Below are 26,760 nucleotides of genomic sequence, written 5' to 3'. Positions count from 1 at the left end.
TCAGTTATGTACGTATTTAATCAGTTCTTTAGAAAACATCCCGATTTGTAAAAGTTGGCTTATTTTAACAGCCTTAAACATTGGTCACTATTTAAAAAAGACATCCTAGAACGAACAAACAGAAGCAATCACATAGTAGTTCATAGTAATTTACAAGAGGATGGTACACATAGATACAGAGGTAGAAATTCACTTTTACAATGTTTCACTAATACACATATACCAAATTCAAGGCACAAAATAGTTTGCTTTACAAAAAAATACTGTAAAAATGTCATTTGCTGTTCTACAATGTGAATAAACTTTTCAAAGAAATCTTTCCACCCTTCCACAACACTCCATATAAGATTTGCTCCCCAAGCTAATTAAAGTTGGCACAAGTACGGGGACTTTTTAATCAGAAATTCCCATTATCTCTGTGGAGCTGCTGTGTCCTGTAGACAAGATCCCCCACTTCCTCCCCTAACACAAGTTTGCAGCTCCGTGAGGAAAGGGCACTTTCTATATGCAGCAAGATTCACAGGTAGAAAATGTACAAACGTGGATTAACCAGGTCTCTAAACATTTAATTTAGTATTTCAGAGACTGAATTTGAAAATCACCCAATATTTAGTCACTGTAAGTTTAAGAAAGAGACTGGTGGCCTTCATTGTGATGCTCAGACTACGCTGATCTCAAACTGACATCAAAAAATCCACAGACACCATAAGCAAGCCACCCAGGCTTGCAGGAGAAGAACCGAGAACACAACAGAGCACTACACTGTCGGTCCTTGAATGCTGGCTGGGCTTCCACGATAATGAATGAATCAATTCTGTGGGGACCCACGTGAAACACACTGTAGTCATCATTTCTAGACTTTATGTTCATTAAAAAAATAATGATGTAACATAGTGTTTGTCTAAATATTGGACTCATTTTTAGGGCCCTGTCTAGAAAAGACCCCATTGGCAAAAACCCAAGCTCACAGTTTTCAAGCACACTAGTCAGTTAATTTACACTTTATTTTTTAAAAAGTTGATTAGAAAAAAAAAAAAAGAGTCGGCATGGGGTTAGAATCCAGACCGTCAGTACTGATTGATGCGCACGGACCACCTATCCTGATAGAAACGGCACTCCGTACAAAAACACTCTTAGATTCCATTTTTTGCTTCATTGTTGTTTGTGGCTTGTTTTCTTTGAGCAATAAAGGGATACATACACTTGTCCGCTCCTAGAAATCGATACATGCACACGACGGCTTCAAAAGGAAGGATGCTGCAAAGGAAAGAGCAGTTAGTAAATGGCAGGCCACATGTTCCCTGGGGTCTGGCAGCAGGCAGGCAGGGCCGGGCCCTCACTCACCTCTTCATGAATGTCACGATGTACATGAGGCGGGGGGTGCAGACCATGGGCTGGTCAGTGAGGATGGCCCTCATAGCCTGCTTCACACAGTAATCAGGCTTCAAGGGGGGCAAAAAGGGCTCAATTTCTTTTCTGAAAATTTACATTCAAAAATGAAATTTAGAATTAACACAGTATAGAAGACTGACAACACTCCAGAATACTGTGACATCAACTGAGGGATGAGATTTTTGGAACACTTTGTTTCTTTTCTGGTATTTTTGTTTTGACTCACGTTTTCCTACTATAAACAAACCCCATTTGTATTATCTAGTAAACCAATTAGGAGAAAAATAAGCAAAAGTAGTTGGCTTTCCTGTAAAAACGAGATCAGGCTGTTGAGATGCCTTAAAAGATAAACTTCAAATGACTCCGATTCTTCTCCTTGACTAGAAAGGTACTTGTTATCATAAACACTAAACTCCAGCAGCAGCACAGCTTGCTGTATTAGGTGTGCCTGAGACAGAGCAGGAGCAACCAAGCAGCACTGTCTAGTGTGAGACTGTCAGGGACCCACCTCTCACAATGCTGGCTGAGGATGTTAAGCTGTATTCTAAGGAGTCTCTGAGGTAAAGGACCACTTTCTAATTCACTGAAACGTCTGCTAAGTACATAACAATGGCACATCTTTTTCCTACCGATTGCTTTTCATAGCTTCCAGACTTTGGGCCTGCCACTATGCTAAGTGGAAAACAGGACCAACGGCTCCTACCCAGAACCAAACTAACACACCAGAAGCACACAGGCATCTGCAAAGGATACTAGGCAGACATAGATTTCAATTCCATTTCTCTCTTCATTTTCCTGTTGGAACTGGAATCAAACCCAGGCCTTGCACATGCTAAGCATATGCCCAATCCTGAGCCACATCCCAGGCCCTAGAGCTAAAGTCTCAGTCTCGACTTACTGCCAGCTGGAGAGTGGGATGACTCAACCATTCTCCGTCCCTAGCTCCACTCATTAAGTCTAAAGAACAGTCCCCAACAAACCAGCAGTCCTGATCATTGTCCTTTGTCTTGCAAATTCACCCAAGCAAGTCTTCACAAGTGTCCCTGCTGAGTCACAGTTATAGTCCTCCAGTAAAACCCAGTGTTGATGTATTTAGATTCTCATATGCCTCCTCCCAAGTGTGAGGGGAATTCCACTTCACTGTTAGTAAATCTAAACATATTTGTCTTAATCAAGTTGAATCTAGCTATACACAATTTCTGGGGGGGAAAAAGCTTTCAAATCTGGAGCGTGACAGTCTCTTTAAGATGACATGTTAATCCTTTGTATGGGTGACATTATTTCATATCCAGATTAAAGTCACATTAAGGACTTTCCGCTGTAACCATCATAACAGTAGAGAAATCAAATGACCATAAGGACAGACACAGCATCTAAGAGAAATCCTGGACATTTGTCGGTCCTCCTTGAAGACGGAGAGAAACCCATTCTGCCAGATATTCTGAAGTAATCCCAGCAAGCTTGAGTCAGCTTGGCTTCAAACCTTCACTTGTGATCTTACACAGCCTTGTCACAAACCTGAATGGGGGAACTACAGGTTAGCTGCCCTTCTCTTTTAGCTAGGTCTCATTTTGTAGCCCTAGTTGGCCTAGAACTCATCTTGTAGACTAGTCTGGTTTTCGACTTGTGACAATTTCCCTGCCCCTGCTCCTGCCCCAAGAAGTGCTATTGATTCCAGATGTGTGCTGCCACACTTGGCTAAAGCAGTTAAAGTGTCTACTGACAGTTCATGTGCAAGACTGGCTGACTGAAGATGAGCTCCACACATCATTCTGATGTTACTCTGTTGTATCAGTAGAAGATGGGTTCCCACTGACCTGATTCGGCAGCCTCTGAACATGCCCGTGTCTACAAGGTAAGGGCAAACCAGAGTTGTTTTAATTCCATCCTTTTCAGCAGCCTTTAGCTCATGGCTCAGAGACTCGTGAAAACCCACAACTCCAAATTTACTGGCACAGTAATCCTGAGCAAAAGAAGAGAGAACAGAAAGGGTTAGTGAGTCTCTGCCTATGTTCCCATCCAATCTGCAGCTTCTTGGTCCTGTCTGGCTAGATGTTTATTATAAAAGGTTATAGGTAAGGAAGCAAAGAGAAGGAAGGTGTCTTAAAGGGTATACATCTCTCTGATGTGGTTCAAAGCAGAAACAACACTTTCCAGGCAATGACAAAAACATAAGAATACTTTTTGCCACATCAACTAAGTATCATGTTTCTTTGGAGGAAATCACTGAAAAGGGCTCTATGACAGCTAAAAGAGTGGAATGAAAAAATGAGGGAGCTTCCCTTTGAAGTGCTTGGAAAATTACAAATGGTCTTTTGTTTAGTGGAGGAGACTGAAAAACCTGTTTGTTTACATTAATGCAAGAAGAACAAAAACAAGTCTAACTGGGGATATAAGCTATTCTGATCCGAAGCTAAAATGGCAATAGTACCACATCTTCTGAACTTGAACTAGAACCTAAGAACATATGATAAGAAATATTTGCAAGAAGTGATGTTTTTAATTTTCTAGAACAATTTTCGGAACAATGTTGTATAATCTGGACAGTTAAGAAGGGATTAAGAAAGCCAGTTCTATACCAGTGCACAGCACCTGCCGCTGGCCATAAGCTCACTTAATGAGCTAGCAGCAGGCAGTTCACTTTTGGCTGGTTGACCAAAAAAGAATGTGAGCCTTTGACCTCACTTATCTATCCTCACTCCATGGGCCCATCTTGACCCTGTATCTTAACCATCAGCAAAGCTGCTAAGGAAAGCGGCCCTGTGAGAACTGTGCTGTCCTGTGTTAGAGGGAAGCACCGTTAGCTGACAAGAATGTGTGGCAGCAGGTCTTCTTGTGATGTGCTCACCGAAAATAAGCTGCATGAATGAGAAAAATGCCTTTGAGCTGACAAACCTCAACTCCAGCAGTGCTGAACAGTCCCAGGGAGCTCGCGACCGTCACAATGTGGCCATGATTAATCTCTAGCATCGTTGGAAGAAAGGCCTTAGTGGTCTGAAAGAAGTAAGATATAGGTTTTAGGACTGATATGTCAACATCTCCTCTAAAACCCAGGATCACAGAACAGTCTCTGCGCCGTAAAAATTACATTTCCCAGTTCATTTAGAAACATCCTACATCTATCAAAAGGAGACGCTCCTTTAAGTGTCTGGTTAACTTAGCACCGTATCATTGCCCCGCTGGGCCTATTATAAGCCGTGACCAACAAAGCTGTAACCCAAGAGAGTCGAGTGTCCAGATATGAAAAGAAAGTCATTAGGAGAAGGCTCTTTATCACTTTTCAAGCGACAGCGGCAGACGAATCCGAACCACTGCTGGATCAGAGGCCTTTTTCTGCTCATGCCATGACTTAGCTATGTTCTGGTCTGTGAGCAACCGCCAGTCTACCTACCAGCAGGCGCCCCACAGTGTTGATTTCTTCATGGCAATGTTTCCATGGTGACACTCCCATGAATGAAGAGCCATCCTTGTAGTCTGACTTGGCACCCAAGGTTTACAGTCAAAGTGGACTAGCAGGAGGTAAGGTATTTTAGAACATAAAACTTATAAAGCACAGACCACCATTTCAGTGAAATATTAGTGCCAGGCTGTAAATGTGGTACTGTTGGGTACCTGGGCACTCTGGGGGATCACACTCCAAGTCTATCCGCTCAGGGTGGCAGAGTCAAGGGTGGCACAGGCTTCTTACTAAACTCCTGTCTCTTCAAGACACAGGACTTTATTTAAACAAAAATCCTTTGAATTGCTTAAGATGATTTATAAACCATCCCAGCAGGCTCCCAACAGTTTTATAACCTGCTTCTTAAAAGAAAGCAGCAAAGAGCAATCTGTCTACTGTTGAGCTGTGGTCTATTGCCAATGCTGGTCCCTAGGATTTATGAAGTTAAAAGACAAAACACTACACAGCCTACTTGAAGAAGAACTGCGTTCCATTTCAGACACTTTCCTGGCGAAAGTATCAACCCTGAGCATAGATTTCTCATGTTTGGATAACTCGTGTGTACAAGATCGAAAGCAGTGGTGCTGTTAATTCTGAAGCTTCCCACACTTGAGTTCATGGAGCCGTTGCCAAATGAGTGTCGGTCAAGCATCTCAAGGTCTTCCCCAGCCTGTCTCTCGAACTGTCACAGAGCACCCCATCCCGCTTGGAACCCATGCCCAACTCATTCTCAGCTGCCCTTGCCCCTGTCTACATAAACCAACACATAATATTCATTACTTATTTATTTAGTTTTAAAGACTTTATATCCCTGGAATCTCTAATAATGTCTTTAATAATTTTTAAAATACAGATAATTCTTTCTGGAAGATATTTTCATCTTTGTGTATGTGCTATCAGAGATTGAAACCAGAGCACTATATAGCATGCACATCACTCAAGTACAGCCAGGCCATGCTTTCTAAAAGTATTCTAGACCAGCTTAACTTTATTTCATTTTCTCAAAGTGGTAGTTTATATCGTTCACTTTAACATATCATTATATATTTTAGTATTTTGATTCTGCTTGTTTTATAGTTACTTGTCTGACTGTCCCAACAAGCCCAGAGACATCTATCAGTCAGCCTTGCACATACTGGGGTTGACCCTCTCATACTGCACAGGGCCAGCACACAACTGCTGTCGGAAACATCAACATTTTGGTTCCATTGTGTTTCTTTGTAAATAGGAGCAGGGCAGTTATGATTCTAATACTACTTTGCTCAGTCTGATACCTCAAAAGAACTTCAGGTCATTTATAGGCTCTAAAATTTACATGTGGTTGCTATGTCATAGAGCTGAAATAAAGTAGTTTTAGAGGAGCATATACATTCCAAACTAAGGTAGAAAATAGTATAAAGTCTTAAGAGTTCTACATCTTCTAAATATCTAGTTAAGATTAGTATTTATAGATTAGATTTAAAAAAAAGCCTAAGCTTGTATTTCTGCTTTGCTCATTTAAAAACTTTATATACGTGTGAATGTTCTCTGTATGTATACATGGGCGTCAGTGAAGGGGTGGTTAAGGTGCACAGCGTGCACACAGAGGCCAGAGGTCATCATCAGGTGTCATCCTCTATTGCTTTTCCATCTTTGTGTTTGAGACAGGGCCTCTTACTTACCCAGATCTTACTGACTGGCTACAGGCTGAATGGTGAACTCCATCCATGTCCCTGTACCCTAACAGCAGCAGATTCACACCACTGTAGTTGACCTTTAGGAGGGTGCTGGGGACCCAAACCCAAAACCTACGCTTGCACAGCAAGCACTTGCCAACTGATCATTTCCCCAGCTCCAGGAAAATGTATTCTTCATGTTCATCTGAGGTCACTTCCAAGGATTTATGAGCCTACCAATAAACTCACTGTAAGTTGAAAGGACATTTGCTATACCATATCTACTGAACACTCCTGCTTATCTTAGCTCACTTCTAGTGTGCTCAGAGCACGTGTGTCAGCTGGGCACAGGGGCAGAGCAATTACAAAGATCAGAATTCAAGGCACAGTTCCTTCTGAACATATTATCATTTCAAATCATCAGAAGTAAAAGGAGCCTAAGTCAGACCATTCTGAGCTAGAGGGATTGTCTATATTAAGTTTGCCTAGTGTTGAAAGACACTAGGAAAGGGATAAATTTAGTGCCCTTTTAACTTTTTGTTTTAGAAGTTCTTACTGTAGTACTGTACAAGGACTTGGCATTATATTCTACGAAACTGTACACAGTCAAAAACATCAGGAAAATCTCAATCAGATCCTCTTGTTTAAGCGGCTATGGTGGGCTGCAGACTGAAGACCTAGATACCAGAGGTGAGATTCAGACAAGGATCATGAACTAGGATCCTGTCTACAGGATAAACAACTACCCCAGGCCCCCAGCACAGACCAAAGGCAGGTGACAGCATATTGACAAATTTGTAACTAGGTTTCAACTATAATTTGTTGCAAAGTTCTGAATCTGATTAATGTTCTTTCCTCCTTTCAGAAAGGAGTCTGGTAAGAGATGGCTCAGTGGTTAAGACTGCTCTTCTGAAGGTCCTGAGTTCAAATCCCAGCAACCACATGGTGGTTCACAACCATCTGTAAAGAGATCTGAAGCCCTCTTCTTGTGTGTCTGAAGACAGTTACAGTGTACTTAGATATAATAATAAATAAATCTTAAAAAAAAAGAAGTCTGGTGACATTAATGTGTCCAAGGAATAAGCATTTCCTCAGCATCTATTATTTGCAGATCCTATGTAATGAACTGGCCAAGCAGCAATTAGTGAGACAGGAATTGATCCCATGCCTGCATTCTGGTCTTTGAGCAGAATTCTATATTTACCTGTGCATCAAATGTAAGCCAGTTAAAAGTTTACCTTGCAAATAAGACAGTTGCTACACAGTATAAAAACAATATGATCTGGGTCTAATTTTGCTCTGGTGTCCCTGGTCCATCCCACCCACCTGCAATGTTGTTCAAAAAGTGAAGCTACATTGTGTTTAAGGGAGGTGGGCAGAAATAAAGCAGTCCAAATATGGCCAGGTAATTAATGTCTTTATGTGTGCACTACAAACACACTATTGGAGAGAATTATTTGAGTGGCTAGTAGTATGATATGGGAGGAGTGTTGTTCAGATATGAACCTTTTTTATTTTAATCTTTAAAGTAACAGCGGGCCAATGTTCAATTTAAAGCATATGCTTTCTTCACCTAACAAGCGCAGAGCTCTGCGTGAGGGAAACGGAATGGGCCTTTGTGTATTTTTTGCTTAGAAAGAGTCCTATTGTAGGTGAAGCTAGAAATCACTACTCCTGATGATGCCCATTACAATCATGCGGTTGTTGACACTAAGAGGTGAAGACACCTGAGGCCACACAGTCAGCCTGTAGGTGTCCTGTCACTTGTATAAAACTCTTACCAGGCCTCCCTTTGCTAAGCAGGGACAACTCAGAGGCAAATCCAATCAGGTGCATTCAGCCTGTGCTCCCGCTGAAGTCAGCACATGTGACTTCGAAATGGTTGTTAACCATTTCCTTGCTGCCTGAATGGATATGGACAATGACATCTTACCTCAAGCAAACTTACCTGAGGAATGAGGCACACTAGTAAATAAACTTTGTAAGAAACTCTAACTTTGTAAGAAAACTACTGAAAATGGGTGACTAGAAAACATGTCTTTCTCAAAAGTAAGCCGACTGGTTTCCCCTTCTAATAGTTCTTGCCCTCTACATTCTGCTAGATGGCACCTGAGATAGCACAGTGTATTCTGTCCTTGACACAGCTTGACAGCACAAAGAAACCTGGCACTTTGTAATGAATTATTAATGTGCACAAATGTTGTAGCATGTGTGAGGTGGAGACCAGCAAAAGGTGAAGTTCTAGTTGCCATGACACCAGTCAGTTCAAGCTGAGGTTCACTCTCTACCTTTGTCTCAAAGAGTCATTATGGGTACAAACAAGGCAAATCGGGGCCTTATACCTAAGTGACTTCAGGCATGAACCCAAGCGTGTGCTCCCTGTCTGATCTCAGAGAGTCCACTGACCATCAAGCATGTGTTGAGTCATCTGTAGAGACAGAGAATCTAGATGGGTCTTTCAGGCAGTATGGCTGGTTGGACTCGTTAGCTGACTGATGCCCATGGTACCTGATAAGGCTTGCTAAATCCTGACTTAACTTAGACAACTGTTGTCTGCTTCTATCTTCTTGTTTATATGTCCATAAACAAAACCAGGAGCAAATCTAATGTTCCTGCTGGTCCCAGTGGACCACAATACCAACAACTCTTATATGAAACAAGGGAGTTGAGTGTGTTACAGTTGCAAAGATACCAGGTCTGTTTCTGTTTAGTGTTTGTCCACCTCCCCTACCCTAATCCCAAATACACACTCATTTGTAAAAAAATGAAAGCTCTTTAATAATTGGCTCATACCGTAAAGTGTAAAGACAGAGCTTCAATATTCTCTGATTAATTTTATCACAAGCCTCAAATACCACAACTTGTTGGCAGCTAAGGAATTGTGGATGATTAAAAGGAAGGGAAAGAAAGCAATCAAACAAGCCCTGCTGAATGAACACTGGCATCTCACGAAACTGTACAGCTCCTCAGGGCTCCCCTGCAGAGCTCTGGGCACTTGGCAAGGAACTGTAAAGGACCCATTTACACTCTGAGCAGGGCCTTCCTGACAGAGGGGCAAGTGGCTGTACTCAGCATGCCACAGCTTGAGGAATCTCTGAAAGCCGCAGTTACACCATATTAACTTTCAACAGCCCGCTGTCCAGATTGCTCTTGGTGCTCTTATTGACAGTCTGGGCAGCATGCAGCCTGCAGCTGCAGTGTCAGGACAAGTTAGGCTCAACCAAAGACACTGAGAAGAAATGTGGGACCCAGCAGAATCTGACTTCTGAGATTGGGGAGGCATCCGACCATGGAGGTACAGGCTAGACACTCAGAATATACTTCACAGATCTGAGCTACTTCAGGTTCACAGACACTAAGGGGAAAATTAATTTCTCTCAAGAAAAAAATGATTTCACATTATATTTTTTGTACAATTGCCAGACCATTCTAAGAACAATTTCAGAAAAGCCATCTTAAATTTTTTTTTTCTCAAAGTATTTGTCTCTTAGTTGAATATTCAAAGAAGAGTAGAAACTCATTTCAAAACTGGATTGTGAGGTATATTATGGTAGAAAATGGATTAATAGCGCTGACATATATAGTTAAGGGTTTTTTAGATCTCCAAATGACAGCATGATATACACTTCAGGGAGGAAAAAAATAAAGAGGAAGAGGAAGAGGGAAATGAAGAGTGCCACGAAGAACCCACTGAGCACAGACTTCACACAGAAATGCTAAGTCCTAACAATAGCTAATGCTTTTCCTGTTTTTGGGTTTTTTTTGTTTTTGTTTTTGTTTTTTGCTCATTCTACTGCGTTGTTACCAGAGTCCTTATCAGGCCCAACAAAAGAACATTCTTCTTGTTTACAAAACTATCATGGAATCTGGTATCTGATGGCATTCCTGGGAGGCCTTGGTCACTGCTCCTGGAAAAGTTCTGAGTCAACAGTGAAAACTCTGTGTGTATGTGTACAAGTGTGTGTACGTGTGAGTGTGTGTGTGTGTGGCCTGGGTTCCATGAATAAGGCTAGGCTAGGCAGCCAGTGAGCTTCAGGCATCTACTTGGCTCCATCTTTCTAATGCTGGGATTAGAAATGTGGGCCACACCTGGCCTTTGAATGTGGGTCCTCAAAAGCACTTTACCTAGCAAGCCTTCTTCCCAGCCCTTGGGGCAAACTTTTTATTATTATTATTTATAATAAGCCTTAATCAGAGCTAAATCTGGATAGATATCTGCCCTCTATGCTATTATGTCTACTTCCCCATCAGTAACCCCAAGTTATGACTTACCATGTTCCACCTGGGCTGCTCTTAACTCTAACTGGCTAGCCCTCATGGCCATGTTTTCATGACTCACCTACCCCATGACATAGTCTCTCTCTTCCTCTCAGGGTCTTGCCTTCAACCCCAAACTCAGGAACCAAAGTGGGGAAAACTTTTTAAGGCACCAGAAATGTAGCTAATTATGTGAGGAAGACTAATAGGATAAGTCACTAATACAGTCAAAGAGTACAAATGGTGGCACGCTACACTCTGTCTGTTGAAATAAATGGCTGAATTCTATGAATTTTACAGACTTGAAGGTATCTGCTTAATAAATAGAATGATCAAACTTTATAACTTTGGCCATAGACAAGTGTTACTTGATAAAAGCAATTTTTATTACAAAAATACCTTTCATTGAGAGATAAAATATATTTGCTAGGAATTTACTGATTAATTCTTTTAAATGCAGTTGACAGACCCTGCTGTTCATGTACCTGCATGAGAGTCTGTGTTCCCTGTCCTAATTGTTAGAGGCAGAAAGGTCTCTGAATAATTATGCAAGGCACTAGAGCCTGGAAGTACTATTCTCTTAGCCTTAACAAAATATACTTTTTTTTTTTCTTTTTTTGTTTTTGAGACAGGGTTTCTTTGTATAGCCCTGGCTCTCCTGGAACTCACTCTGTAGACCAGGCTGGCCTAAAATTCAGAAATACGCCTGCTTCTGCCTCCCAAGTGCTGGGATTAAAGGTGTGTGCCACCACTGCCCGGGCAAAATGTACATCTTAATTTCCATTAAACTGAGACACAACGTTTGCTTTAAATACAGAAGAGGGACTAAAGCATGTGTCACGAGAGTTACATTTGTACCAGTATTGCAGTGCCTAGCTTTTAAAACATGACTGTGAAGCTACAAGCAATGGCTTAAATTTGAACAGCATCAGCAGTTAATACTTGACACACATGCACACAACTCCTACAGTTGCCCTGCAACCAAGAAGCTAATAAAAGCTCAGCTTTTCAAAATGAACACCTCGATGATGGCACCATGAGTTATTCAGCAAAAATAAATGCTTCATTAACTTGTCTTCCCACTGTTAGAGATGAGTGACTCTAGCCCAGGGCATAAGTAAGATGTGATACCAAGAGTCGCTTACAGTTTAGGGATTGATCTGCAGAGGGACCAGGAAGGATGTGACTTAACACTCCATCTGTTGGGATCCAGAACCCACAAGTGCCAGTTCCTTACCTTCCCTCTGTAGCTTGATAGACTCATTTGTGATACAATGGGAGATCTCCAGAATTTATACTTTATATTCACACATTCCTTCATCACTCTAGCTTCAAGCACTCACACACAACCCTCAAGCTACAGCGCTCCTTGCCTAAGCCTCTCGTAAATGACTCCATAAGGAATCCACTCTATTATTGCAGCTGCCAGCATCTGCTCATCAACCCATTAAATATTTATTTGTTGTCATGGCTGTACCTTTTCATACAGTTTAACATGCGCTCATACCTTATTATCTATTAAAAGTACAAACTCTCTGTGTGAGAAATACTTGCCACTTTTTCTTTTGTACTTGAGTCTGTGGCAGTCCCATGTGTTAAAAGAAATGATGAACATGGGTTTGGAAAGGCTGGTTCTCCACTTCCCACTACTCCCTAGATGATCAAAGGAGAGGTCCAAGGGCTCTCAGGCGTGGGCCCCTCATCTATTTAATAACTCATGGAATAATGAAAATAACTCAGAAAATTGCAGCCATTCACCTAGTGAGTCGCAGGCTGTTGCCAATGCCTGTATCTCCCAATTGTACCCCTTCCCAGAATCCATAAAAAGACAGGTCTGTCTGACGGGCAGACAATGTGGCTCTGCCTAGGAACCAGGAACCACATCCAGAAGCCACAAGCACAGGCTTGCCATCTTAGCCACTGCAAGCAGCAGGATGTCTGTCTTTGTCCCTGTTTGCTCCCTGACCATCAGCCTTTGTAACTCAAAATAGTTCAAATTCTTCACTGTTTTCTAATGTGTTTACAGCCAGTCTTTAAAAAGAATTCTCTTTCACGGGGTAAGTATAATCAAGGGGTTAATTTGTGAAACACCTATGGTACTTGTGCTAGTTAGGTGCTGCTAAAAACAGAACAAAAATAAGCACTTAAAACGGGCCGGGCGTGGTGCTTTAATCCCAGCACTTGGGAGGCAGAGGCAGGCGGATTTCTGAGTTCTAGGTCAGCCTGGTCTACAGAGCGAGTTCCAGGACAGCCAGGGCTACACAGAGAAACCCTGTCTCGGAAAAACCAAAAAAAAGCACTTGTTTATCTTACGGAACTTTCAGAATTATAGATACCACCTTTTCCTATAAAAGAGTGGTTCTCAAATCCTGCTCTATACTAGAACCATCTGGTAGGCTTTCTCCTGATGCCCAGGCCATCTCCCACCGGTGTCCCCGGCATCCCACGGGGGCTTACTCCCCAAGTGACTGCAGTAAGTAACAGTAGGGATGCGGTGCTATAACACAGACCATCTCATACTCAGGGCCACAGAAAGGGTCGTGTTAGGATGCCTCTCCTCTCTTCACTAGATGCCAACTTCAGCAAACTCACAGGAAAAATGTTTCCAAAGGTTGTGTGTGCCCCATGAAGGCGAAGATGCCTCTTGGAAGCTGTTCTCTGAGGAACGAGTAAAGCAAGTACTAAATACAACCAGAATGAGTTTTCTCCTAATGTTAGGGATACATTCTGCACTGTTACATCTATGAATTGGTACTCAATACTTTTAGTTTCTATAGCTTTATGCTACCACTTTACTAATAGGTAAGGAATCTCTATGACAGACAACAATGCTGATGATACAGCTGGGAACAGAACAATAAAGTTGTGTGTGTGTGTGTGTGGTATGGGTATGGATATTTGCCTGTGTGTGTATATGTGGTGTGTGTGGTTTGTGTGTGTGTGGTATGGGTATGGGTATTTGTCTGTGTCTCTGTGTGTGTATGGTGTTGTGTGTGTGGTGTTCAAGTTCAATTCCATGCACACTAGGTAAATGTTTTACTACTGAGCCACATCCCTCACCAAAGACCAATACTAAAGATAACATGGTGCCATGTCCTGGGCTAGGAGCTAGGGCTCCAGCTAGCAAACTATGGTCAAGTTCAGTTCAGTTCTAAGCAAAAAGAACACAGCTTTTCATTTTTTTGCCACAAAGCTTATAATGGTGGTCAACAGTGACTTGGAGAGAAAGGGGACAAGGACACCCTGGACTTACTCTTTCAGACTCTAAAGCTAAACCATAAACAAACAAACCAACCAACCAACCAACCAACCAACCTCCCTACCTCCCTCCCTCCCTCCCTCCCTCCCTCCCTCCCTAGCTAGGTGTATTAGTGTTTTTCTGGAGTCTCAGCACTCAAGGGCTGAGTTGAAGATACTGAACTCCAGGCCAATCTAGGCCATATAGTAAGACTTTATCTGAAAAACAGACAGTAAATGACTCTTGGGTGGGTGGACTCAGTAGATAACACTGCTTGCTGTGTTGAAGGTGAAGATGTTAGTTTGAATCATCAGACCCTAAGTAAAGCTGGGCACAGTAGTGTGTCTGTAATCCCTGAACTCCTATGGCAAGACAAAGGCTGAAGTAGCCTGACAAGCTCACATGCCACCCAGCTGGCATATTCAACAAGGTGAGAGAGGACAGAGACTTCAGGTTGTCCTCTGAGCTCCATAAGAGCCTCTTCCACGTTCTAGTTTTCCTTGGAGCAAGTCTAGCACAGCTTGTGCCCTGATGAACCCATGAGAAAGCTCCACCTAAGAAGAGCTTGCCTCTGTACCACCCGATGCTTGAACAATGGTGTCAGCTGGTGGAAACTGCGATTACAGAGATGTGGAATCTTTATCCCATAAGATGCTTATAGAACAGAATAAAGGCTTTTACATTTCCCAGGAGCTAAGGAAACAAACTCAACCCATGGTGATTAAAATTCTGTACCAAGCACTTACAGGGCTTTGTTCATATGCCCACGTGAAGAGCCCCTTTCACGTGTTGCCCTCTTGGGTTCAGTTAGCAATGCTGCTGTAAGCCAGGAAGTGAAGGACTGAAGCTGGGTGATGAAGAATGCAACCATACTGACTCTCCAGGATGCTGGCCACCTCCACGATAGACAATGGGAAATCACAGAAATGCAAAGAAAGGCCTAGAGTCAGACTCCAGAATACAATTCCAGATGCTGACATTGATTCTTCAAGCTTGGATTTTATATGCATGTCTAATTTATAGAGCAAACTTTCTAAGGATATTAGCTAGGGTTAATCGATTATTACTAAATTTACCATGCTAATAAAGGGAAAAAAAATCCCATTTGAAGATTTTTACATTATACCACAGAGCAAAAACTGTAAGTCACAGGAAAATCTACTTTCTGTACGAGAGCTTTGAACATTTAGTCGGGGTAGCTACTTCACACGCTCTGACTTGCTGCTCTCAATTGAGGTTCTGGGTCCTACCACCTGCCTTCCTTGTATAAGACCTGAAGTCTCATGATCTCCCTAAGACTGCTGCTTTGCCCACCATGAAGGGATATTGGTGCTACTTAACTCAAAGTTGTGGCCAGACTCAATTGGAAGACCAGTGTTTGTGGACACTGCTAGTTTAGATGCCATATAGAAAGGCTGGGCACGGACAGAGGCTCATTACGAATATATTTGTAGGCTGTTTTGGTTGAGTGCTATTTATTTTTGGCTGGGGTTGCTTCTTGTTTCTTTCTTCAAGTTCTTGGTTCTAACTCTGTATAGCTGCCATTCCTCCCTGCCCTCCATATAGCACCAGCCCATACTCTGGGTTAGAATCCAGTAATGGGAACACCAGAGGAAGCCTTTGGCTCAGGCTGCTGAGCAGTTGTTTCACAGTCTCCATTTCTTCCAGAATCCCAGAGGATGCTGGGACAGCAGAAACCTTCACAGCAGTGCCTCTTTTCTAATTATTTTCTTCAGTCCTTTAGGCCTGAGAACTGAAAACAACTTTTAAATATGAACCAAAATACTTGAATTCAGGTTTAAAAATACTTTGCTACAAGTCCATACAGAAGTATTTAAAACAACTGACTGTATCCTTCATGTTTCTTCCCATGAGCACTCATAAGCATCCCATTTAAAAGTCCTTGAGAAATCAGTAGGGGGCAGTATGCTAATTACAACTTGCAGGTGGGAAAACCAAGGCTTTGAATTGTAAGTTTCACTTGTCCTCAAAATACCCACGTGTTTATGTAACTTACACTACAAATATTTTCCCAGTTACACTGATTTGGGAAGTGTTATTTTGAGCCTCATCGCTTAGAATAACACTAAGAAGCCAAACTTCATTAATATTCAAAAATGCCAGTACTACAGTATTTGAAGGAAAAGCAAGAAATTCACATTTTAGGCAAGCAGCAAAACTCCATTTGTGTGATCTTGGAAAAAGCTTCACACACCAAGTAGGGTTTTGTTTGCAAATGGGAATGCGCTTGCGCACTAAGCGCCTTGTGGAGGAAGGGGCGGAGGCCGGAGCACTCGGCTCCCCAGTAACTGCTCTTTCTAGTTAATCTCGTGGCAGCCTTCAGTCTAGGGCTGGCACTTCTGGGATCATTACCAGAGACTCACTTTCCCCTGTCCTTGCAATTTTAGTTTCAGAGCTTTTAGGACAATGGGACTCAGCAGGTGTGAACTTGAGTTTTGAGAGAACTTACTAATGTCGTGAAAAGGAGGGAAGGGATTCACAATCAGGCCATGCTCATCAAGTAAAGCAGGCCAGCATTCCAGTGTGGGAGAGCCTTCTCTTAGTGGGGAGGTGAATGCCTGCATAAACTCAGAGATCCGGGTCACTGACTGGTCGGCCAGGTATGTCATGAGCAGTGGGACTGAGCCCTGAGGCCATGCTCTACCAGCAGGGTTAAGTGGAAACATGGGGACATTTTCTCATGCTACCAACCTACTTCATATGTCCAGAGAGAGAGAGAGAGAGAGAGAGAGAGAGAGAGAGAGAGAGCGCCAGGCATCCATCCTTGAGCTATTTTCTAATTACACTGTTGTGAAAGGCTCAGTCTGAAAGGAGCTCCTATGTGGGCTGACAGAAGTGAGAAGGGCAAGACTTTGAAGAACTAACTTACTGCATTACCTTGAGATAAGAAATCACTAATTAAACTAAATGAGATTAACACATTTCAGTCTAAATCTGGGAACTACAGGCCCAGACATTGGACTTAACAAACTCCAGTGAGGCAGGCAGTAGACCTCTACTCTAGACTGTTGTTACTGTTTTTTTTTTTTCCTGCCATACTCTAAAGATTAGTAACAAAGGGTCCTTTCTCCTAGGGAAAATCTGTTATGTTTGTAGGAAATAAGACATAAATCTGCCCTGCCATGACACCCCCTAGTGGAAACTTAAGCAAAGTACAGTTCGGGCGGGGGGGGGGGGGCGTCTAAAAACATCTTGGGTATAGGTTGTTTCCCTAATCCAAAATGCCTGGCACCACCAGAAGGATTTAGAAGTTTTCTACATTTGCATATGCAGATTGAAGTGTCTTAGGGATGGGATCTAAGATTAAACAGTTAATTTAAGGTTTTCGTACTAAGCACACATACAAAGGTAATTTTATACAATCATTTTGCCTGTGTTTCGACTTCATCACATGGTCAGTGTGGCTTGCACATTTCTATGGAGAGGTGCTCTTGTTTCTCAGGACTTCCAGTCAGATGGACTTTCTCGAGGCATGGCTCTGTGCACCAGTCCCCTGCCCACTACTTATCATTAGACAGAAGGAAAGCAAGCAAGGAAATTAGTGAGGCCCGTCCTCTGCACGCTCAACCAGAGCAAGGATCTGAGCGCAGGCAAACCTGCTGCTTGCCTTGCTTGCTCGCTCGCTCGCTCGCCAGCAGTCATTTTAGTTTCTGAAAGAACTGAAGCAGAAACTTAGGGAACTCTGTGATTACTAATTTTCCTTATCCCAAGAAAAGCCTTAAATAAAAAGGATTCCTCCTTAAAGTTCTTCCAATTCTCAAGTCAGGTTGTTAAAAGTACTTCCAAGTAGTTTTCTGCCACTAAATTAATTCACTAAGGTCACTGAATCAATCCACTGGAATTTGTCAAAGATCTTGAACGGCTCCCAGACAATTGGAGCAACAACAAATTTAAGGGAAAAGAATAAACTGAGAGGATGTGGGCAGCTGAATGTTGAACTACATTTGTAGCTCTTCTCCCTGCCCTAGGGGCCGGCCGGTCCTGCAATGGACTGGGCACTCTCCATTCAGCCTTTAGGAAAAAGCTACTCAGTATTGGTTAGCATTAGCACGGGCTAAAGAATGCTCCACTGACATACCTATTTGGACAGATAATGAATAAAGACCTGGGTATAGAAATTCCCAGAGACAGAAAACAAGTATCAACTTTGCTTCAAGAAATTGAGATAACCAGCACAAGTCACTCCATGAGCAAACAACAAGGTCATCCCTTGAACCAAGAACCGGGGACTGTCCATCAGGGCCTGCCATCCTTATAGAGAAAGACACCATTTGACCCATGTGGAAACATCTGGATCTGTTTCTCTTGCACAATCATGGTGTGTCTGCCTACCTCTGAGCCAAGGAATCACTCTGCAGCTCAGACTGGCATCTAACTAACCTGTGACAGTGCTCTCTCAGGGTAGTGAGGTGTCTAGTCCAACTGAGGTTGAGACCATACCAGAGGACATAATAGCTACTAAACTGGGAAGATAGGTAGAAATTGGTTTTGGAAGGTTCAAGACACCATGCAAATGACCTCTGATTTCTGACTGTGAGCAATATGGTCACACAAGATTTTAAGTAAGCACATTTCAAACTCAATACTAGTTAGATAACCCTGGATTGGGCAGCAAAGAATAGACATAGGGAAAGAAGTCCAGAGGCTCATTAGAGTCCAGGTGAGAAATAATGACAGAGGAAGTACAGATTTATCTGAAAAGAACTTGGTGACCAGTGAATGAGCACAGGAGAGACAACTGCTGCCAAGCTTGGTGAGTCAGCCAGTGGTTTAAAAAAGAGGGAGTTAGCTTACTATCAGTGGAACAGGAGAGGTCAGCAGCTAAGAGAACAGCACAAGTTTGCAAATGGCCTAGAATCACAGTTAGGCAACTGAAGCAGATCACCCAGTTAGATAGAGGCACAGGGAGAATGGTGTGAACACACAACACTAAGGAGCCGGAGAGCTAAGGTGGTGGAAGGGTGGATTCCCTTGCATTTCAAGGAGGTAGTCAAGGGCACATTCTGTGATAATACAGGCTTCCCTCTGCACCAGGCACCGAAGGAGCACTGCTAACTGCCCAGACAATTGAGAATTTAAGGCACATGTTACCTAGTGCTTCCTAAACGAGTCTGACAACCAGGCACATATTACCACACATTCATTAAAGATGAAGTGACATTTTTTATGTATGACATAACATCTTGTTCCTTGCTTACACCACTGATTCAAAGGACATTATATCATGTTGTAAATTGTGACGTTCAGGAGCAATAGATTTGGGCCCCACATGTAATGTTTCATATATAGAAATTCAAGTTTCATTGAGCATGCGATCTCATTCCGTGTACACAGTCCAGTCCCATATATCTCCAAGCAGTTGCCAATCTAGAGAGATGTTTCATCAGTTTTCAACTACCACAGAATCTGACAAGGTGTGTCAGCTCTGACCTCTGCTCAGCCCCCACCCTTAGCCAGTGCTCCTATGCTCACACACTCTTACACACAGAATGTGCATGGAGGCAGAGAGCCAGTTCTGGCACACTGTCAAAAACATGCTACAAACTCCTCATTTTCAGCAGCTATCCTAAAACAGGAAAGCAGTATTACATAAAGGATCTAGAGTTCTGTAATATTATAGTACAGAGAAGAAAGCATTAGACAAAAAATTTTATGAGTACTTTAGAAATAAAAAATTTAAATTCTAAGCCTAAGAGAATTTAAGCTAAACTATATTTCTCTAGTCTGAGAATACAGGAATACATATGTAAGATTGAAAACCAGTAAATCTTATAAGAACTCAAAATGTTAATGATCAGGGTCTATTCTTGAGATATTAGGTACCATGGTAGCACGCTAATGTCTTTAAGTGCTGCCTTATTCTGGTCTAGCTGGTGGGCTTTTACTTTTCTTGGATGGATTTTAACTAAATAGACTTTAGACGTTTGGATATAGATAAATGCTGAATTCAGTAATTAGTATTTTAAAACCGTGAAACCTTTTAAGTTAAGTGGTCTATTAATTAACTACCAATTATCTTGTCTGACTACCATATCAATAGAAGTAAATTACTGACTAGCTATCTGACAGATTTAGTCCTTTACCACGGAAGATTCCTTCTGCACATAAAAGGCCTGGGGTGAACACTTTTGCGTTCCCCTTTTGGGTAATCAGGGATCAGTTTGCCATTTTGATAAAAGCCAAACACAGTCCATTGGTCAAAAGGAACCTACAGATAAACTCTGGCTCAGAAACAAACAGATTCTACTCCTGCTCCAGAAAAACAGTAAGTAAAGCTAAGTTAACTATTTTGGGGAAGTGCGAGAGTGCAGTCAGCGTATGCAGGCCTGCTTCTGGGTCACTTGGTAGAATAGAGGTGTGTTTTCAGGTTCTTGCCTCTTGCTGAGACAATGACTTCCATGCAAATGCGCACTTGTCCTCGGTGGTCTGGTTCCACAGTTCACTAAAGCCTACCTTGCATTTATTATTCATTTCCTGACTATCTCGACCAGGAGAAGGTTCCTGCAAGATCTGTTAGGCACAAAAGGACTTTAAAAGTTAATGTCAATGCTGACCAGGAGACTGTGCCAAATATGACAGGCAGCCAAAAAGCCTTCCAAGTCTGCCAAGTGCACTTGGCTCAGAAGGACTCAAGCCACTGAAAATACAGGTTCTCTTCTGGAGGCCTGAGTCACAGGGAAAATGAATGATGGCTGCCCTGCATTCGGTCTGAGTCTAATTCACAGTGGCCTACAACAGCTCTCTTTTAAAAAAGCCTGAGCCTTACACCAAGTAGCAGGCACAGTGCACTAAGGAAAGGTGAGTATACAGGGGGCAGGACAAGAGGGTAGTAAACAAAGGGAGACACAAATAATGAATGGAAGCCAACTCTGACTTGAAGACTTGACAGCTTGAGTTAGTCCAGCATGATGTTTCCCTATCCAGAATTCACAGCATGGACCCAAGTGAGTGCTTGCTGAATAGGTTATCTTCTAAATATTTAAGCAGAAGCACATTACATCTGATCAAATATTTATTAACTAAGAATACAGCTCCAGGGGTGTGTGTATGTGTGTATGTGTTGTTTTGTGGTGTGTGTGTGTGTGGTGTGTTTGTGTGTGTGTGTGTGTGGTGTGTGTGTGGTGTGTATGTGTGGTGTGTGTGTATATGTGTGTATGTGTTGTCTGTGTGGAGGAGTTCAGGTATAACAAACTGCCACCAGACAGTTTGTCATCAACTTTGCTATGTAGTTATCCCCAAAAGCACTTCCTATGCACCAAAGGACAAAATATGCCACAAAAAGTTAGTGGAAATGGAAAAAACAACAAAAAGTTTTATAGCATTCATTTAAGTGCAGCTTCACTGGCAAGTAAGGGTTGAGGCTGTGGTGTAGCTTAGGAGTAAAGTGTTTACCTGCATGTGCAGGAACCAGAAGACAGGGTGTTGAATAAGACAGTTCTAAGGCTCCTTACAGTTCCCAAATTCAAGAATATCAGTAAAGGCAGGGGTGGGGAGGGAAGCTTACATCACCATCTTGAAATAGACCTTAAGAGGAGAAGGAGGGAAGGAAGGAAGAGGGAGTTCTGGGCAGTAAGAGGGGGGCATAAAAGCAGTAGCTGGAGCCTGCATGGCACCTCCAGAGTGGAAGTTGCATGCTATTCTAGTTCATGCTAAATAAACAGGACTTGAACTATGAGTCAGGATCAACACGCACGTTGTTATTCTATGAAAACAGACACTGACTGCTACTTAAAAGTCTGTCTCAAGATGACCTGTCCAAATAGTTGAACGCATTCTCTGCTCAGTGGATCCACGATTTAACTAGGGTAACTTCTCTTCCCCACCAGGCACAGTCAAAAGACACACTGGTCATTCTCTTCTGAAACAATGGTGGAAGCCAAGGCAACACATCTTTGAAAACATACCACTAGCATTTTCAACTAAGAGAAACTAGAAGGGAAGGTGAATTGGAGCGGTGCTCGGCAATACCGCCTAACCCTAGGGCAACCACCTTCAAAAGGAAAAACAGCCTTTTATGTTCTAGCTGCTAACGCTCAACTTCTCCAAAGGTTTCTTAAGTCTTGGCAAAAAGTCAGAAATTCCAATGCTAAAATGAATTTTCTGACTCAATATTGAAAATAAAATCTTAAGTTTAGATGCTTAGGGGAAAAACAGCTGGAGAATTCAGGAGCCTCCCATAGTTTAATACAAAGTGATGTCATTAGGAACCAGGCTTCCAAGAACTCCCTAAATTGTGTGGTTAAGCAACTTCTCAAAGCTCAGTGACGAGGGTAGGAAGGTGCAGCTCACCCTTGGTACACGATCCAGAGTAAGAATTGATGCAAGTCCTTCCTTATGTTAGGAAAAGACCCAACGACGAACTTGTACAACCTGCATCCATTCACAGGAGGCTGTAGATTTTTTTTCTTAACACTCTAAATCAGCACTTATTTCATAGAATGTCTAGAGAAGATTTGCTACTGCTCTATGGTATTGAACTGAAGGCTATATGGCTTCTTTAAAAACCTGGATATAGGGGCTGGAGAGATGGCTCAGTGGTTAAGAGCACTGATTGTTCTTCCTGAGGTCCTGAGTTCAATTCCCAGCAACCACGTGGGTAGCTCACAACCATCTGTAATGGGATCTGATGCCCTCTTCTGGAGTATCTAAAGACAGCTGCAGTGTACTCCTATACATAAAATAGATTTTTTTTTTAAAAAACCTGGATATATTTACATTTTTATAAGTTATCAAAATAATTTTGCACAGAACAGTCAAGATGGTGAAACTTGAGGGAACTTTGTGAGGGTAAAAGTTTATAGTTAGGAAACCTCGCACCATCTCAGACAAAGGTTGAGGAAATAAAAATCCGTGTCTCTGGCTCATACTAACCTTCTAATGGTTGCATAGGTTTTTAAGACTGACAAGTCAACTGGAATCAGCATGGCAGCTCAACCACATCTCAAAAATGGAAGCAATACTCTCCCCGAGACTTGTTTGTTTTGGAGACAGGGTCCTGCTATTGTAGCCCTGGAATTCACTGTGTTAGCAGACTAACCTTGACTCATAGATTCAGCTGCCTCTGTCTCCTGAGTGCTGAGGTTAAGGGTGTGTGTGGCCACCACTGGCCCAAGCAAGGGCCAGACCTATTATTCAGAATTATAAACATATAGTATTGTTGACAAGTTGTCCTGTCAGGTCCATTCAGTTGGCTGTGACACATAATGACTGTTCTTGCAGCAGCAAAAAGCTTGTCTGTTGCTCAATTCATCTACCGCACACCGAGTACACGTGTGCTTGTCCCTCCTGTGTATGGTGATCTTATTCATTTAAAAAAAAAAAAAAAAGCCTTGACCAGAGACCTCAGCTTATTCATATGTTTATTTCTAGAAGCTTGGAAATAAACTATATAAAGCTTGCGTTTCCAAATAAAACATTAGGATAAGCTTCACGCAGGACCAGAGAAGAGGCCTGATACTGGATAAGTGACGTCTGAACACTTCCAAAGCCAGATTAAGTTTTTAAGCAGTAGCTTAAAAATTAATGAGGTTTAATGTGACCTATTTAGGAGAAACAGTTCTTTGTTGACTTCTATGAGATGATGTCTCTGCCTATGAGAGTATAATGCTATCCTCTACCTTCTCTTCCTCTGCCCCTCGGTGCTAGGAATGTAACCCAAGGCATGCACATATTCGGTTAGCACTCTGCCAGTGAGCTACCCCAGTCCTCCCTATCCCTTTTACTGGATTACTTTTCTGTCTATATAAGTAAAGGGAAAATAATAAAAAGGAAAAAGTATAAAATGGATCAACACTGCATGCACAGAATTAAAGGGGAAACTTCACATCTACCTTGACTGACAATCTAGCTAAAACGCTGGTGTTATGGTAGCCCTCTGGCAACAGAAGACCCTCCCCACCCCTGGATGCTGCAGGAGCTCCAAGAGCTAAAGGCAAACATAGTTTGCCTTTTGCATAGTTCATGGCTCGCCAGACCTCCTAAGTCCCCTGTCCTTTCAAGATGACTCCTCATTCAAGAGAGGGTGAGCCTACAAAGTTCTGAGATGCCCACCACCTGAACAGTGTGGATGGCTGGTGGATGGTAAGTAGCTGCCAGGGTGGCCTAATCACTCCCAATGAACCACAGATGCTGATCTCAGATGTCTAGGACTTTCTAAAATGTGGCTGAGCAGTAGTTTGGAAGCCTAACCCCTGACTTTACGAATTCATAAGAACCAGGGTTTTATAAACTCAACAGAAAGCTAAATAAACAAAACTAGGGTTTATACTCCCTCTTGTTATTTTTACAGCAATCTTTCAAACTAGTTCCCATAGTCAATTTCTGCCTTCTTAAGAAATACTGAAAGAGGAGCAGTTTAAAATTCTCATCAGACATTGTAACCCAGCATGTGGGGACAGCTCATTAGACAGGCATCTCATGCAGAAGACTGAGATGGCTTCCATGCTGGCATGTGCTCCTCTTCCCAGCCTTTTCATTGAGGAGGGTCCAGGGAACAAAAACAAAGATGTTTATATTTACCCAGAAGTGTGCGTGGCAGTTGACCATCATGGTTCTTTCAATGAGCTCATCAGGACATTCCAGAAGGTGATGTCCAGAAACCACACCAGCATTATTGACCAGGACCGAGACCTCGCCAACCTCCTTGCGGACCCTTTCAGCTGTCAGGTAGACATTCTCTCTCTTCCCCACGTCACAAGTGTAGGTAAAAACCTGTAAGTTACACGGGGGCAGGATTTCCTCCTCACCTTTTCCAGCTGTCCTCAGAAGTCCGGATGAGGGGAGAATGAAAGAAAGAAGGGTTGCAGAAAGTGAGCCACAAGGCAGTCAGTAGGAGAGAAATCATACAAAGCAAAATACTACAGTGAGCTTCAAATTTCTAACACTGTAATGCCTGCCAATAATTCAGCTTACAGCTGCCTTCCTCCCCTGAAAGTCTTTGGGAATTACAGCAATTTACTGGACAACCTTGCTTAGGGGAAAGTCATGTAATTGTGGCAAGTCCAATACAAGTAGACCACATGGGATCAACTTGCTGGAGCTAGACACCTGCAAAGAACTGATCTCAGCCCAGAGAATAACACACATTGCAGATGGGGGTGGGGAGGAAGCTGGTGGCCAGAGAGAGCTCTGCTCTCAAAACAGAAATTCACTTTAAGGCTCACAAATCCAAACTGTAAGCAACAATCTAAACTCATTCAAAGCCAAGCAATGAATGAGCAGTTTCTAATGAAAGAATGCAAGTCACTGGTTTAATTTTAAACTGATTCCCCTAAGAATTAATCTCACAGATAAAGTTTAGAGGTTAATAATATGCAAGTGTACCACATTAGAGTCCAAACAGCATCGAAATCAAAATCTCTTCTCTAAAGCATTGCTTTTAAGATTGGGTAGGGAGCACAAATGCCCAAATTTGTTGCCTCTCCACACTAGCTTTGAAAATGTAACATTTTGAACCTTACATAAAACACACAGCTTCTGGTAAGTTTGGTAACAAATGACAGGTATATGGGAGAATGGAGCCCAAGTCAATTTAGCCACCAATTTTCCTAGAACAGTATCTATAGTGGGTCATGATCTCTACTTAGGCTTTAAAAAAGTTTCAGGCGCAAACTAATTGTTAAACACATAAGATGTAGATTGGGGTGCCTCCAAATCATGAGAGAAATTTTGCAAAAGGCGGGGGGGGGGCGGGGGGGGGCGAGAGAAAGCACTTTCTCAAGAGGAAGGGAAGCACTCATATTTACTCAGGGTTAGTAACTAAAGCACTTACTTAAGGCTGGGGAAACAATGTAATTATTTTCCAGGAGCTAAAGTTATAGTGAAAGGATCTATAGCGCCCAAGTCTAAGCAGCTCAGACCTCACAGAAACAGATAACTGTTTCAGTCCACTGTGGAAACAACTTCTCAAGACTCTCTATCTTCCCATCATGCCACATGCAAATCAGACTGAGAAATTACTTTTGGACCCAAACCTGCGGTAGCAAGTTCCCCCTGTCTTACACTACTCGCAGAGTTTAGGAAACCTCAGCTTGGGACCGAAGAAACAGGATCTCCTATGTTTTGCACGCTTTCAGTCTTCTAACACAGAAAACCTTGCTCTCTTATCAAGGGGCAAATTCCACTCGCCTTCCAGAAGACCAGCGGGGTGTTCCTTTCCGGGAGAGCGAGGCTGCCCATGACACTAGGCAGTGGAGACCCTCCGGGCTGGGGAGATGTTTGACTCAACAATACACAGGCATTACCTTGCAGAGCAGCAGCGTCGGCCGCCTCCAGGTCCCGGTAGATGTGGCGAACCATGCCTGCGGTCTCCTCATTGCTCTGCGTGTTGATGTCCCAGAGAACCAGCAGCGCCCGGCGCCGGGCGAACTCGAGAGCAAAGAGGCGGCCCAGGCCGCTGCCCGCGCCCGTGATGAGGCACACCTGGCCGGCCACGCTCTTCTCCTTGGGCCGCACCAGCCAGCGCGCCGCGGCCAGCACGAACGCCCACAGCACTTTGAAAGTGACCACGAAGAACTCCACTACGATGTTCATCGCGACGCCCCGGGTCCCGCAGCAGCCCAGCACCGTGTCCTCACTCTCCCTGCGCCAGACAGCCCAGCTCCTGGCCCCGGAGGCGCTTGTCACCGCGATCCGGACGCGAAGGCTGCGCCCGGAGTCCGCCCCCGAGGTGCTGCGGGGCTGAATTGCGCGGGGCCAGTTCCGCCCGGGCTCGGCGCAGTGGCCACGGGCTGTGCCTGCCGCTGCTCCCGGCTCGGCGC

General features: G+C 43.0%; 1 protein-coding gene across 1 annotated transcript; it reads right to left on the bottom strand.

Annotated features, from left to right (window-relative positions):
• On the bottom strand, positions 1-26,669 carry Rdh10 (retinol dehydrogenase 10 (all-trans)). Its single transcript, NM_133832.3, has 6 exons — positions 26,245-26,669; positions 24,521-24,756; positions 4,288-4,386; positions 3,210-3,355; positions 1,345-1,476; positions 1-1,257 (listed from the first exon to the last, which is right to left on the bottom strand). Exons 1-6 carry the CDS (start codon positions 26,531-26,533, stop codon positions 1,134-1,136), a joined length of 1,026 nt encoding a protein of 341 aa, NP_598593.1. The 5' UTR covers positions 26,534-26,669; the 3' UTR covers positions 1-1,133.
• Between the last annotated feature and the right edge of the window lie 91 nt (positions 26,670-26,760).

Source organism: Mus musculus, chromosome 1, assembly GCF_000001635.26.
Source record: "Mus musculus strain C57BL/6J chromosome 1, GRCm38.p6 C57BL/6J".
NCBI lineage: Eukaryota > Metazoa > Chordata > Mammalia > Rodentia > Muridae > Mus > Mus musculus.
The sequence above is the reverse complement of the archived record's forward strand: the minus strand, read 5'-3'. Positions and strand labels throughout refer to the sequence as shown.

Bases quoted from the DNA above. Each gene is read 5' to 3' on its own strand.
- Rdh10 (NM_133832.3), bottom strand. From the start codon at position 26,533: ATGAACATCGTAGTGGAGTTCTTCGTGGTCACTTTCAAAGTGCTGTGG. The intron at 4,387-24,520 runs GTAAATATAAAC...TACTTCTTTCAG, and splicing joins ACTGCCACGCACACTTCTGG to ACCACTAAGGCCTTTCTTCC. The intron at 1,477-3,209 runs GTCAGTGGGAAC...GTAAATTTTCAG, and splicing joins TTCAGAGGCTGCCGAATCAG to AAAAGAAATTGAGCCCTTTT.